The following is a 12,492-nucleotide window of genomic DNA, read 5'->3' on the forward strand; positions in this document are numbered from 1 at the left end:
GTGAGTGCACAGGCAAGCTTTCAACTCTGCCCTGCTGCCACAGTCACTTGCGTGTGCTTGCCTTCCGTGTCATCCCTAATCACCGCCTGCCCTCTCTCTCTCACTGCGTGCCACATGAGCTCTGTGGCATGGTCACCTCCACTGAGAACCAATGGCAGGAGGATTGCAGCTTGGCTAATCCTGGCCCTAATCCTCAAAGTACACTTCCCCTGCAATCATAGTCATTATAGTAAAGTCCTACTATTTGTCTGAAACATTGCTGTATGCAAAGTTTGTTCTCCACGTTTGACCCATCTTTTGGAGCGGTGATCCGCAGCAGTGCCGCACTCGGGAATAATCTGTCGTTGATCTAACCCCTATCCAACCCTTGATGCTGAGTGCCAAGCAGGGAGGCATTGGGTCCCATTTTTACAGTATTTGGTATGACCCAGAGTAATCTAGTAAGAGAGTGGCCACATTAACATTGACTCCCATTGTAACAATGGGATGCGGAAGTGCTCATTCTATCTCAATGGGACAGTTCCAATGTTTGGAACTATAGCCCATAGCACCCCGCTTTGCGCCGAGATCAAAGCGGGTCGCCATTCTCTCACTAGATTACTCTGGTATGACCCGGCCGGGGATCGAACCTCGACCTCAGAGTTTCAGGGCGGACACTAACCACAAGGCCACTGAGCTGGTCAGCTGTATATCGTCTCTGCTGGGCCTCGACAAATATAGGTGGTGTAAAAAGAGATGCGTACTGCTGTTGACATATATATATACATTTTTTAATAGCCATCTGTTGTCTGCGATTGACGTGGGTATATATATACACGTTTTAAATCGCTTTATATGGATCTGAAACGGCACGCTGAAACCTTTAGCCCTGAGCCGGTTGCTAGGCAACGCCTTTCTCACCCCTGCACTGCGTAAACTACTGTTATAATTAGGATCTTCCCTGGCTCTTTTCTCCAAAACTACTTCGCTGTCCGTTGTACTGATCAGACATCCCGAGGTTTGGATCTCATTTTAGATTTTTCATCGCATCGCGATCGAAATATAAACATTTCTGGAGAAAGATAGCTAGTGTGAGCATTAGCCCTTTCTTATAATGGCAGTCTGCAAGCGGGGGAAATGGAAGTGCTCCCCAATTCCGGCCCCTCGCAAGATATTTACCACTTAAGGCCACACGGTCCTTGTGTTAACAAATTCAATAGTTCGACACGCTATGACCAAACCAGATAATTTGGCTTTAAATGATCAAATGATTCCCCCAACAACATGTTTCACAAAAGTCACAGGTCGTGTTTTTCACCGTGCAAGCATTGCACCTTTCGTTTGGTGTCTCACGAATGGAGGTGGAATTAGCATGTTAATGCCAGTATGCATACTGCTGATATGAGCTTTTAGCTAAGCCTGTGTACGTCAGGAAGTGTGTGTGTGTGGGGGTGGTTGAGTGAACGAACTGCTTTTTAAATAGGGCTCAGAGTATATTCACGCCTCTTAAGTTCCTCAAAGGAGGTGGCATTAAAACCAGAGGTATACTTGGTGGCAGATCGTGTCGTGCACCAATCTACAAGCTCCCTAATGCATAACGTTGTGGCGCCTTGCGAGTTTGTAGGTCTGCTATTTCCGGTGTGTGCGGCATGGTGTGCAACAGAGTATAAATAAGGCTTTATCAAATACTATATGGGTACCGTGCATTTTTTGAGTTGCTAATCCCTTCCTAGTGCAGTCAGTGGTGAAAGCAAAGCCCACTCCCCCCTTCCCTCTCTGCCTCCCTCAGGACAAGCTTACCTCAGTGAGAAGGATGGCCAGCATGTCCTGCCTCTGGAAGCGGATGGCCAGGTGGACCAGTGTGAAGCCCACGTCGAACGCCGACTGCCGGCTGAGGAGGCGCACTTCGTCGGCGGTGAGCTGCCGGGCGATGTCTCCACCGGAGGATTTATAGGCTTCCACGGCCGTGAGGTCGCCTTCGACCACGCCTGTAGTATAGCACAGTTGCGAGAAAGAGAGAGAGAGAGAGAGAGAGAGGTCGAAAAGGTCAAGGAGTGCAGGAGTGGCCGACGTGGAGCCTTGAGGGGGTTAGACGGAAGAGGTCTGCTAACATGCCAACTGAACAGACTGTCAAATGTGATGAATGTGAGGGCGACACATGACCATGGTGTTTGCGGTTCGCATTCAAGGAAACAACACTGTAATTCCCAGAAAACAGTGATTCACCTTAAGCACCTGTCAGCTCTCTCAGGCAAGCACTGCCGTCAAGATGTCGGGCCGCTTGGTAAACAATACGATGAAAACATGCTTCCTCAAATACCTCTGTGTGCTTTTCAAACGCATCTGCGAGGCAATTTTGTCTTAATGATTTTTTTTCTTTCTTTCTTTTTAGACAGAAATGCTCGGGGGATGGATGGATTAGTCTGGCATTTGGACGTGCTCCAGCTGCAGCAGTGTGTGTGCCTGCTGCTGTTAATGAAAAGCGGGACATAATGGACAGCTTGTCATGTTCATTAACCCATTCTGACCCGAGATCAGATTCTAAAAATGTCTGTTTGAAAATGACAGTTTTCTGAAAAAGCTATGTTTCTATGTCAGTCGTTCTTTGATTTTTATAAAAGAGCAGACCTACAAGCTCGTAGCACACCACTCGGTGGCGCGCTATGAGCTTGTAGATTTGTAGTATTTTTCAATAGCTATATTATAACATAATGCCAACACCAAAAGGGTTTCCCGTTCAGAATGGGTTAAATGCACTACAGAGGCGTCCATCAACCGCGAACACACATCAAACCCGCTCCTAGTCGATGGCAATTAATCTGAATTTTGCCTATGAAAATCTGCAGCGGCATTTGCATAACCAATGTGTACCAGCAGGCACAGAGAGAGAGAGAGAGGGAGCTGAACGTTGTACACCTAACCAAGCACGCAGAGAGAGAGGGAGCAGGGTTCTCTACTAGTGCCTGACGTCAAACCTCCATAACTCAGTCATGACCTCTCTGGGTCAAACATGCATTTACTAGCTGACCCAAGGGTGACTAGTTATCACCCTATCATGGGCCTGCAAAGCAGAAACAGGCAGAATCCTTCAATTAAACATAACGGTTTAACAATCTAAATGTCTGCGGTTCCATCATGGGGCAGTTTTCTGTGAATGTAATGCGGTCTACGCGTGCATGTGGCCGAAGAAGTCACGCATGTGGGCCGGTTTTAAAAAAAGTCGTCGTCCCCACCTTGGTAGCCACAGAAATGTCTCTGCTTTTGCATGTGATGTGACAGACAAGACAGTGCACTTTTTATTTCATTTTATTCCTCATACAAAGACGCCATTGCCTGGCCCTGTATCTCAAATGGTCAATAATTATTTGATTAAGGAATATCATATGCCTTTTGTATTCTTTCTGTGTATGAGCAAAATGTAGATTTTTATGTTCGACATTGAGGGGAATTAAGAAAAATAAACTCTGCTTATCGTTATCATAACCTGTTAATCGATCGATAAGGTTAACAAAACATATGAATTATCAATTATTTAATTAATCAATAATTCCCATCCTTAGTGTACAGTCTGTACACATTCACTGCACACCTCCGTCTTCACCAGAGACTGTAGTTAGGGCTGTCACGATTACAGATTTAAGTTGACGATTAATTGTCACACAGACAATTGCGATTGTTCCAATTATAATTTTTTGGCATTGGAACATAGAAGAATACATTTCTGTTTGCCTGGTAATCAAAAAGATGCACAGGGCAGATTTGACAAATAATTGAAATATATATACAAAGAAATGACTGACACATTATTTTCATAAAAAAATGGAAAAATAAATCTGTTTTTTTTTTTTGGTATGAAAATTTCAACATGGAAACTATGACAAAATAATTGCGATCATCTAAAAAAATTGCGATAAGACGATTATGTAAAAATTGTGACAGGCCTGTATCTGTAGTCCCAGCATCTGTTATGACTGAAACCAGAGGCGGAGGTAGGTATAGTGCAGAGAGAGGCGAACCAGGAAGCGTATGGCTAATTTTAAACAGATTCCCAGAGAGAGTACATTCTCTGGCAGAGAAGACAGTAGAGAGTGTTCTAACGCATTACCTTCTTCCTCATAGGACCTGGGCTGGGACACGGCAAGAATGTCCTCTGACTTTAACCATGCCAGGTGACATTTGGCAAACCTTTTCATGGGCTGCCTCAGCCTGACAAAGGATTTAAGGTTAGGCTACATATAACCAGATGCTATGCTGGAGATCTTGTATGAAAAGGTTAAGGACAGAGCAAGATTACAGTAAGTGTATGGGTGGGTACCGTGTGTGGGTGACACATTTCAGCATACAAGATCGGGGGGTTTTCCTGTCTCCGAACAGAGCTTTCTTTGGGGGGGGGGGTGACTAGACTACACACACGACATTAATAATAATACTAATAATAATAATACATATTATTTATAAGGCGCCTTTCAGGGCACTCAAGGTCGCCGTACAACAGGTTGAAACAGTTTATACAAACACAGTTAAAAGCAAAACATAACCAAGGCACAGCTTGCAGCAGAAGACAACAGAGGTCAGCCATATGCCTGCCTAAACAGGTGGGTTTTGAGGCGGGTTTGGAAAATGGTGATAAGAGTCCATGATTCTAATATCAGGGGGGAGGGAGTTCCAGAGGTGGGGGACGGAGCGGCTGAAGGGATTAAGCATGATTGGCCTCCGTCATGAACAGTGTTACTAAAACTATGGCGAAAAATGTTCGTCAACTACCGTATTTCACTGACGAAAATGTAATGAAAACAAAATAAGATCTAAACAAGACGACTAAATATGCAGACAATTTTGTAGACAAATAAAAACCAGACTTAAAATGTTAGGGAGGGACTAGTGGAGAAGAGCTTGTAGATCTATTTTCGGGGCATGCTGTAATGATTTAGCTAGGGCGCCCGAGCCGGCGACCTTCGGGGGTCGCCACAGCTGCCAAATCCATATGGCCACCATTAACATCCTATAGAAGGCAAAAACTAAATCTAAATTTCATTATGCTTTAAGTAGCATGTGACATGTCAAACTAGGGGGTTTTGTTGATTCTGCATCCATTCCAAGCATAGTTTAGCAAGAAACACACTCCTTGGGCTAAAGGCCAAAAGGGCTAAGTGCCAAGAGGCCATAGTCACTTGCCCAAATGTGATGACGGCTATGGACGTTTTTAGCCCAAGGAGTGTTTTTCGTGCAAAACTAATGTTTTGCACTAAAGGACATCACAATCACAATTGTACAATTTGTAGATGCGTTGCTTACAGTGTGTTAGCACAAGTGCTAATTTTCACAACCTGTCCACAGGAGACTTTTCAAAAAAATATGTTTGCCTTATATAGGTTCAGATTGTTAATGGTGGCCATATGGATTTGGCCGCTGTGGCGAGTCTGGCGACCCCAAAGGTCAGCGACCTCAGGAGCCCTAAACAAATCATTAGAGCATGCCCTGGGCTACATCTGTGCAATATTTGGCGCTTTTAGACGAATTAGCGAGCAATATCCCTAAGCTCCTCCACGACCAGGAGTATATACAGTAAACACTTTGTATATCAAGTACTGGGGTTGAGTACTATGTCCACCACTGTTATCAACACATTAACTTTGAGTCCAACATGAACGACGGAGCTCTTTTATCAAATCTAATCTTGGGGGAGTGGGGAGGTGGACTCATTGAATTCCAATTATATAACATTTCCATGCTGAAAAAGCAGCACTAAAGTGTTTTCATGATTTTGTTTTAATAAAGACTCATTTTCTCCACAAGGGGAAAATGTATTCAGTTGCAGCATTTAGTTGGCTCGCCGAAACAAAAGAACAATATTAAACAAACAGTGTCCATTTCCTTGTGAGGAAAAACAGAATGGATTGGGATCATCCAGTTTTGGCCCCAGATGGGGCAGCACTGAAACAACATCAAACATGAACTGCGGGGAGCGGTCGGAGCAGCGTGAGGCGAGGTTCTGGGACTAGAGGAAGTGCTGGACGTGACCATAATGGACTGCCTGGCTCGGACACTTCCTCCATCAACAAATACCACACACTCTCACAGAACGCACTTTGAACTTGCCTGCAACGAATGCGTGTACAACATGACCGAGACCAATTAGATCCCATGGCACAACCGAAGCAGATAGAAGCAAAAAAGAAAGAGGCCGGGGTTGTTCAGCAGCGAGTCATAAGTCATAAGGCCAAGTTAATGAACCATGAAAAGGCTTATGTCAGGGCAGATCATATAGGCCATAGGTGAACTGTCTCACTGGTACATCTGTCTTGTCTGTCCCCCCTGGCTGGAATAATATTTTCTACTCCTCAGCAGCAAAACAATCCAAACAGGCAGCAGAGAGAGGCAGGAGGGAGAGGAATCGTGTGAAGGTCAGGAGGACTCTGATCACATGCACTGGTCTTTTCTTTTTTTTGGGTGGGTGGGGGGGGGTGGGCGGAGACTGGTGCTCATGTCTTGTCAAGGCTATTTTAGCCTGCTGGCTTGCTTGGCTCAGCACATAGACACCAGTGTTTACAAGGACTGTTGACGGGGAGCCAGCCAGGAGGAGCCTAGCTTCGGATCCAGGGGCTCCACTCTCTCTCCCTCTCTCTCTCTCCCTCCCTCTGCTACCCAGACGGTCCATTCATCCCCACCGGGCGGCCAGGAAAACACTCTCACTCACACTCTCACACTGCCTGAAAAGATGCTCACAGTGCCGATATAACCCAGCGATTTATTGGGGGGGGGACTATGCCATTCAGCTCTCCCCGGTCCGCACATGATTATGTCACTCTGTATGTCCATATTTCATCATTTATAATTTTTTCATATATTTACACCAAGTAATGACAGTATGACATGGTGTTGTTGCGCAAAAGTAGGAAAAAATAGCTCACTATACATCACGATTCGTGATGTGGCGTGTTGTGACCTTGAAAACGTATTTTCATCTCAACATCTTGAAACTAGTAAAGGACATTGCCCCTCCCCCGATGATATGCCCAAAATAGGGGTGACAAAGTCCGTCTGTGGGTTTTATAAATAAATATTTAACCATTTAAAAAAAAGGTATAAACAGGCGATTGTGACTGTAAATAATAACAACTACATCCAGTGGAACAGGTTCCACAGCAACATTTTCATAGGGCTGAAATTTAGCACCGTATTCACACCGATGACAACGATACAAAAATAATCTCATCCCAGCAAACACGGCCCGTGTAATGAAACCTCTCACGTTCTACTACAGTGAGGGCGGGCCTTGCCGTGCCTCTGTCTTAGTTACAAATAGGAAAAGGGCACACAATACGCTCCGTCATTCATTACGCTGCTCTACAGTTTCACGTGTAAACAATAGACGAGTGTGCAGGCCAAGAGCAGAAGTGTTGCAATCTGTCACCAAAACCACCAAACGGTATATATACACAACTACACACAGCCTAGACTTAACCCTAAAGAGCAGAGGCCGAATATGACTATGGGTTCACACTTATTTTACATTTATAAGCGTAGCAACTGTGAAAACAGCATATTATATGTAAACAGTGCTTATATTAAGAACTATTAAGACTCGTTTATAGACCGTTGCATTGCATCCCTTCCTTGCCTCGTCAGGCAACGTGAAAGCAAACTCTACCTGTCCGATTGTTTTATTTACCTGCCAGGGGCAGGTGGGCAATGCTTACAACACCTGTATATTCAAAGACTTGCAAACATTTTCAGGATTCTTCTAAAACAGAGCTATGAGCTAAAACAATTACCGTATGCTTTTTTTTAGCTCAAAACTGAAATGACACGGCAGGCAGATGCTTTCCCGGTTTTAGCATTATGTTATGCTTTAGCTATTGAAAAATAGCAGATCTACAAGCTCATAGTGTGCCACCGAGTGGCGCGCTACGAGCTTGTAGGTCTGCTATTTTTGAAATGTCGAAGAACCACTGACATAGAAACATAGCTTTTTCAGAAAACTGTCATTTTCAAACAGACATTTTTAGAATCTGATCTCAGGTCAGAATGGGTTAAGGAGGTTGAGGTCACCATCCGTACAGTAGCAAATGGAGGAACTTGAATCCACTCCTTGTCATTGACCTCGGACAAGACAATACAACTACGTTATTACCTCCTCCATCCACGCTGGTATGTAACTCTCTCCGGCGCTATCACACAGTGTGCGTGTGACATCATAAACTACCGTAATAGCCTGCCATCACAATAGAAGCCTTGTAACCGGGGAAGTCAGTTCTTAAATAATAGCTCAGCCTATGCATTCATCATACACGGAATGTAAATACAACTATAGGAAGAGCACTTACACAAGAATACATCAAGACAAAGCTGAATGGGAGGGGGTGGGGAGTGTATGTCACGTGTGTGTGTGTGTATGTTGTTGAAGTTGTTGTCAGCCATTAATCACATCATGAACCGTAGCATCCCTTGCCTGTCAAACATATACAGTACTATATAGCCGATCTACGAGGACACAGAACACATCGCGTCGTGATACATCGTCAGCCTGTAGAGCGGCCATTTTCACCAAAGAGATTTGGTGTAGATGGGGGGGAAAAAGGGGCCCAAGTATTAGACCCCCTGGGGATAATAGTGAAGTGCATCTGGGGGTTTTAAGTGGTTATAGAAACAACTTACCAGCACAAGCATTGAGGAACAGCCAGTCTGTTTTCCTCATTCGATTTTTTATTTGCTTCAGCTTTTTGAAGTCGATCTCTTGCTCCTCTCTGCTGCTCATGGCTCCGGCGGCCAGCTCTATCCTCTGGAAGTCCATGTTCCCTCCGTCCGTCTCCCTCTTGGAGGTGGGTGGGGATCTCCTCTGGCCCTGGCTTCCTCCGCTGCAGCTGCCCCTCCAGCGGCCTCTGTCCTGGGGTTGGAACGACACGACTTCAAATCAATATCACCAAGATTATTTAAAACCTTTGTCACGATTACTTGTGTTTTTTTTTTTTTATAATGTGAAAATAGCAAGCTAACAACGCATCACTCTGCAAAGCGTTATGAGCTTCTAGATCGGTTATTTTCCCTATTTGTGTAACAAAGTATAATACATGTTAAAGTGGTTAATCAGAATAATCGGTTTAGTCGATTATAAACATAAATCGACTGTTGATATATAATGTTGATATATAAAATAATATATAAAATAAAAAAAGCCTTGCTTCTCGACTATTCGGTTATAGGTCAGTTATTGGTTTTCGATATTCATTATTTGATGATAATTGATCTCCCAGCCCTACCCTGGCCTGCTCATTGATGACGGGCGAGGGCTCCGGCGACTCGGCCAGCTCTATGGCATCCTGGATTTTGTTGTTGTTGTTGGGCTTGGCGTGGGCACACACCACGCACTTGCCGGTCTTGGGCAGGTTCTGGTACGTGCAGCCCGCGCACGTCCAGTGCTGCTGGCGGGTGTTGAGCCTGTTCTTGTCGTTGTACTCCTCACAGGCGGGGTCCACCACCACCACGGGGGACGGCGGTGCCGAGGCGGGGCGGCGCCCCCCCGCGTTGGAGCCCCCCGTGGAGGAGGTCTGGGGGGACTCCGTGGGGGGGCTGCGGGCCCTCTGGCGTGGCGACAGGCACTGCGTGCAGCGGATGGCCCGGGGCCAGTTCAGGTAGGTGCACAGGTGGCAGGACCACTTGCTGGCGGCCTCGGCGGTGTTGGGCGCCTTGACCCGGGGCCTGGCGCTGGAGTCCGGGCAAATGAGGAGGCTGTTGTTGCTGCCGCCGTTGTTGTCGGTCCTTGGCACCAGGTCCCATTCCAAGCCGGGTTCACGACTCGGGCTGCTCTTGTAAGGTTCCTCTGTGATGATGGCGGGCCCTCTGGACCTCTGCGCACGACACATGGTGCACTTTCCCGTTGAGGGCCAGTTTTCGTAGGTGCAATAGTCACAGGACCATTTCGTCTTGTTCTCCGTCATCATGGGAGCTTCTGGTTTTTGGTCAACCTGTAAACATAATAAAACAGCAATAAGAGACAAACCCCATGCAAGTGTGCCAGCACGCAGTCAAACGGTCTGGCTGTGTCCACTATTACAGTGATTCTCATCCTGTGGCTCAGGACCCCCAAGGGTCTCCAGATGATTTTTGAGTGGTGCAACCACTCCAAGGAACAGCAATGTCCGTGTTCACCTATGTACCTATGTGGCCATGAGCACCAGTATATGACTATGAGTACCAGTAGGGGCGCTGTTGTGCCAGAAACGGAGAGAGATAGTATTAGTGCGGCACTGTTGCCTGCTAATGATAGAGAGAGAAAGGAGAGGAGGGGGGGGGGGAGGAGAGAGAGGGGAGTTGCACCACTCAGTTCACACAGGTGTGATTTTTTTTTTTTTAATCCCAGATGACAGTGAAGTGACAATGTATTAAAGGACTTTTAAGAACCATTACTGCATCAAAAGTAATCAACAAATTCTATACAATATTTTCACAATATGTATTTGTGGAACCGAGTCAAACTAAATGTAATTTCTCAACCAAACGATTCCATAGGGTGTGGGATGAGGGATCCCCAGTTCAAATGTGATCATTTTGGTGGGTCCCCAGTTCAAAAATATGATCATTTCGGTGGGTCCCCGGTTCAAAAATATGATTTTGGTGGGTCCCCGGTTCAAAAATATGATTTTGGTGGGTCCCCAGTTAAAAAATATGATCATTTTGCACTGGAAATGGAAACCTAAAGCACTTGGGTCAGAGTCCACCAGTGCTCTCCTGGCCTGGGTCAACAACAAATGTACTTCACTAAATGTCATATGTGTTCAGGATTATGCAAACTATATTAGACTGACTCGTCAGGTCAGGTCATCTTTCGGGGACAGCCGCCGTCCCCCATCACAGACAGACTAGACAGTGTATAGTTATATAACAATAAAATGCAAGCCAGCTAATGCCATTCGACATTATCGAGCACACAGTTGGCAGGCAGGATTTTTAACAGTGGTACATGTTGTTATTGTGGGTTAGCGTTAGCTACAGTAGCTCGTGATAATGTTACACACACTCACTGACTGACTAGGGTTCTTTAGCTGCTTGTTGTGATAATAACTACTAGCCAAACAGCTAACGTTAGCTTGGGAAATGTTGTCTATTTAACATAAACCGTTAAATGAAATACCCCCGGCCGGGGACGAGGAAAAGGGTCTCGTATTGCGTAACACACACACACACACGCACACACACAGTACACACGGCTAAAAAGACGACATGTCAAACTCTTCTTACCCGTAACGTACGGTGTCACACGGTTCGCTGCCGTTGTTTTTCTGGAGTGTAGTCCGTAGAAAAACCACAACAAACCCTCTCGGTCAGTCCACTACAGTCCTCCTCCTCGAGCTAACCAAGCGTTCCCAACAATCCAAGCGTATTTCAAATAGCATGTATACTCTAGCTGTCTCGAAGGCTCTCACATCATGTTTACATTTTTTACAAATAATAGCTTGCTACTAAACATATCCCCACGACGACGACGCCAGCGTAAAGCCCCCACCAGTCTGCCTTATCATGTTGCTAAAATAAATCCCCCTCGCAGACCAGACAGTCACTCCATGGTTGGGTTCTTTTTTTTCTCTTTTTTTTTTTCTTCCCTTTTTTCACCGTGTTTTAATGGCGGCGACGGGGAGACAAATGAACACCAGGGGCAAAACAAACGCTCAGTTCACAGAGAGAGGAGAGCAAAAAGGCAGGCCAGGCTGGCTCCGTCACGAATCATCTGGTACAGAGAGAGCACAACGGGATTGGACCAGGACTGGATGCGTAACTTTGAAAAGAGTGACACTGTGGCTTTGAATGCTTTCACTGTCACTGTCACTGATTGAAAGTAAAAAGAAAAAACATTATCCATTGATTGATTGATTGATTAATTGGGTACAGAGACTAGTCCAAAGAAGGTACAGGTCAATCAATACAAAAACTGCTAGGATAAAAGCAGAAATTGTAATATCAGGGTCCTCCAGGATTCCCCTTCAATACAGTAGCCTACCTCTGGTAGCCTAAATAGTAAATACTGACATACTGTAAACACAGTGACTGATCCTGTTACACAGTAGACTCAGTAGGAGCGACACAGACACACCCGGTATCAGGGACCTTTCTTTTTTTTTTTACAAGAAGAGCGAGGTTTTTATTGTATTAATAGTCAGTGTGCACGTTTAATTATGACACCACATTTCCAACATATTTTGATTCTACATAATAGAGGCCTGCATAAACCTTGATTTCTGCAAAAAATATATATATATTTTCTTTCACATCAGGATGTAATGATTATTAGGGATGAGCAATAATCCACTGTATCTCCCAGACAGTGTAACTGCGCATTCAGAGTCAGGATTTGAATTATTGTAGAATTATGTGCAGGAAGTCATTTATATACAGATGTGAGGGGATGTAATATAATTGACTACATAACAAAATACATATTTCTTATTTTATTTTTAAATTATATTTTTTATCCCACAATTTTGTAACCCATTTTTCACCCCTGTGTCAATCATCTAC

General features: G+C 45.0%; 1 protein-coding gene across 1 annotated transcript in view; it reads right to left on the reverse strand.

Moving 5' to 3' along the window:
* Positions 1-11,629, reverse strand: part of zranb1a (zinc finger, RAN-binding domain containing 1a) — a 30,225-nt gene extending 18,596 nt beyond the window's left edge. The window contains exons 1-4 of the mRNA XM_080789709.1: positions 11,218-11,629; positions 9,240-9,944; positions 8,638-8,866; positions 1,780-1,967 (exon numbers count right to left, since the gene is read on the reverse strand). Of these exons, the coding sequence (XP_080645835.1) occupies positions 1,780-1,967; positions 8,638-8,866; positions 9,240-9,920 (1,098 nt within the window). The 5' untranslated portion in view covers positions 9,921-9,944; positions 11,218-11,629. The remainder of the gene's footprint in view (positions 1-1,779; positions 1,968-8,637; positions 8,867-9,239; positions 9,945-11,217) is intronic.
* Between the last annotated feature and the right edge of the window lie 863 nt (positions 11,630-12,492).

This window comes from Protomyctophum bolini (assembly GCF_963924005.1).
Source record: "Protomyctophum bolini genome assembly, chromosome: 18".
Lineage (NCBI taxonomy): Eukaryota > Metazoa > Chordata > Actinopteri > Myctophiformes > Myctophidae > Protomyctophum > Protomyctophum bolini.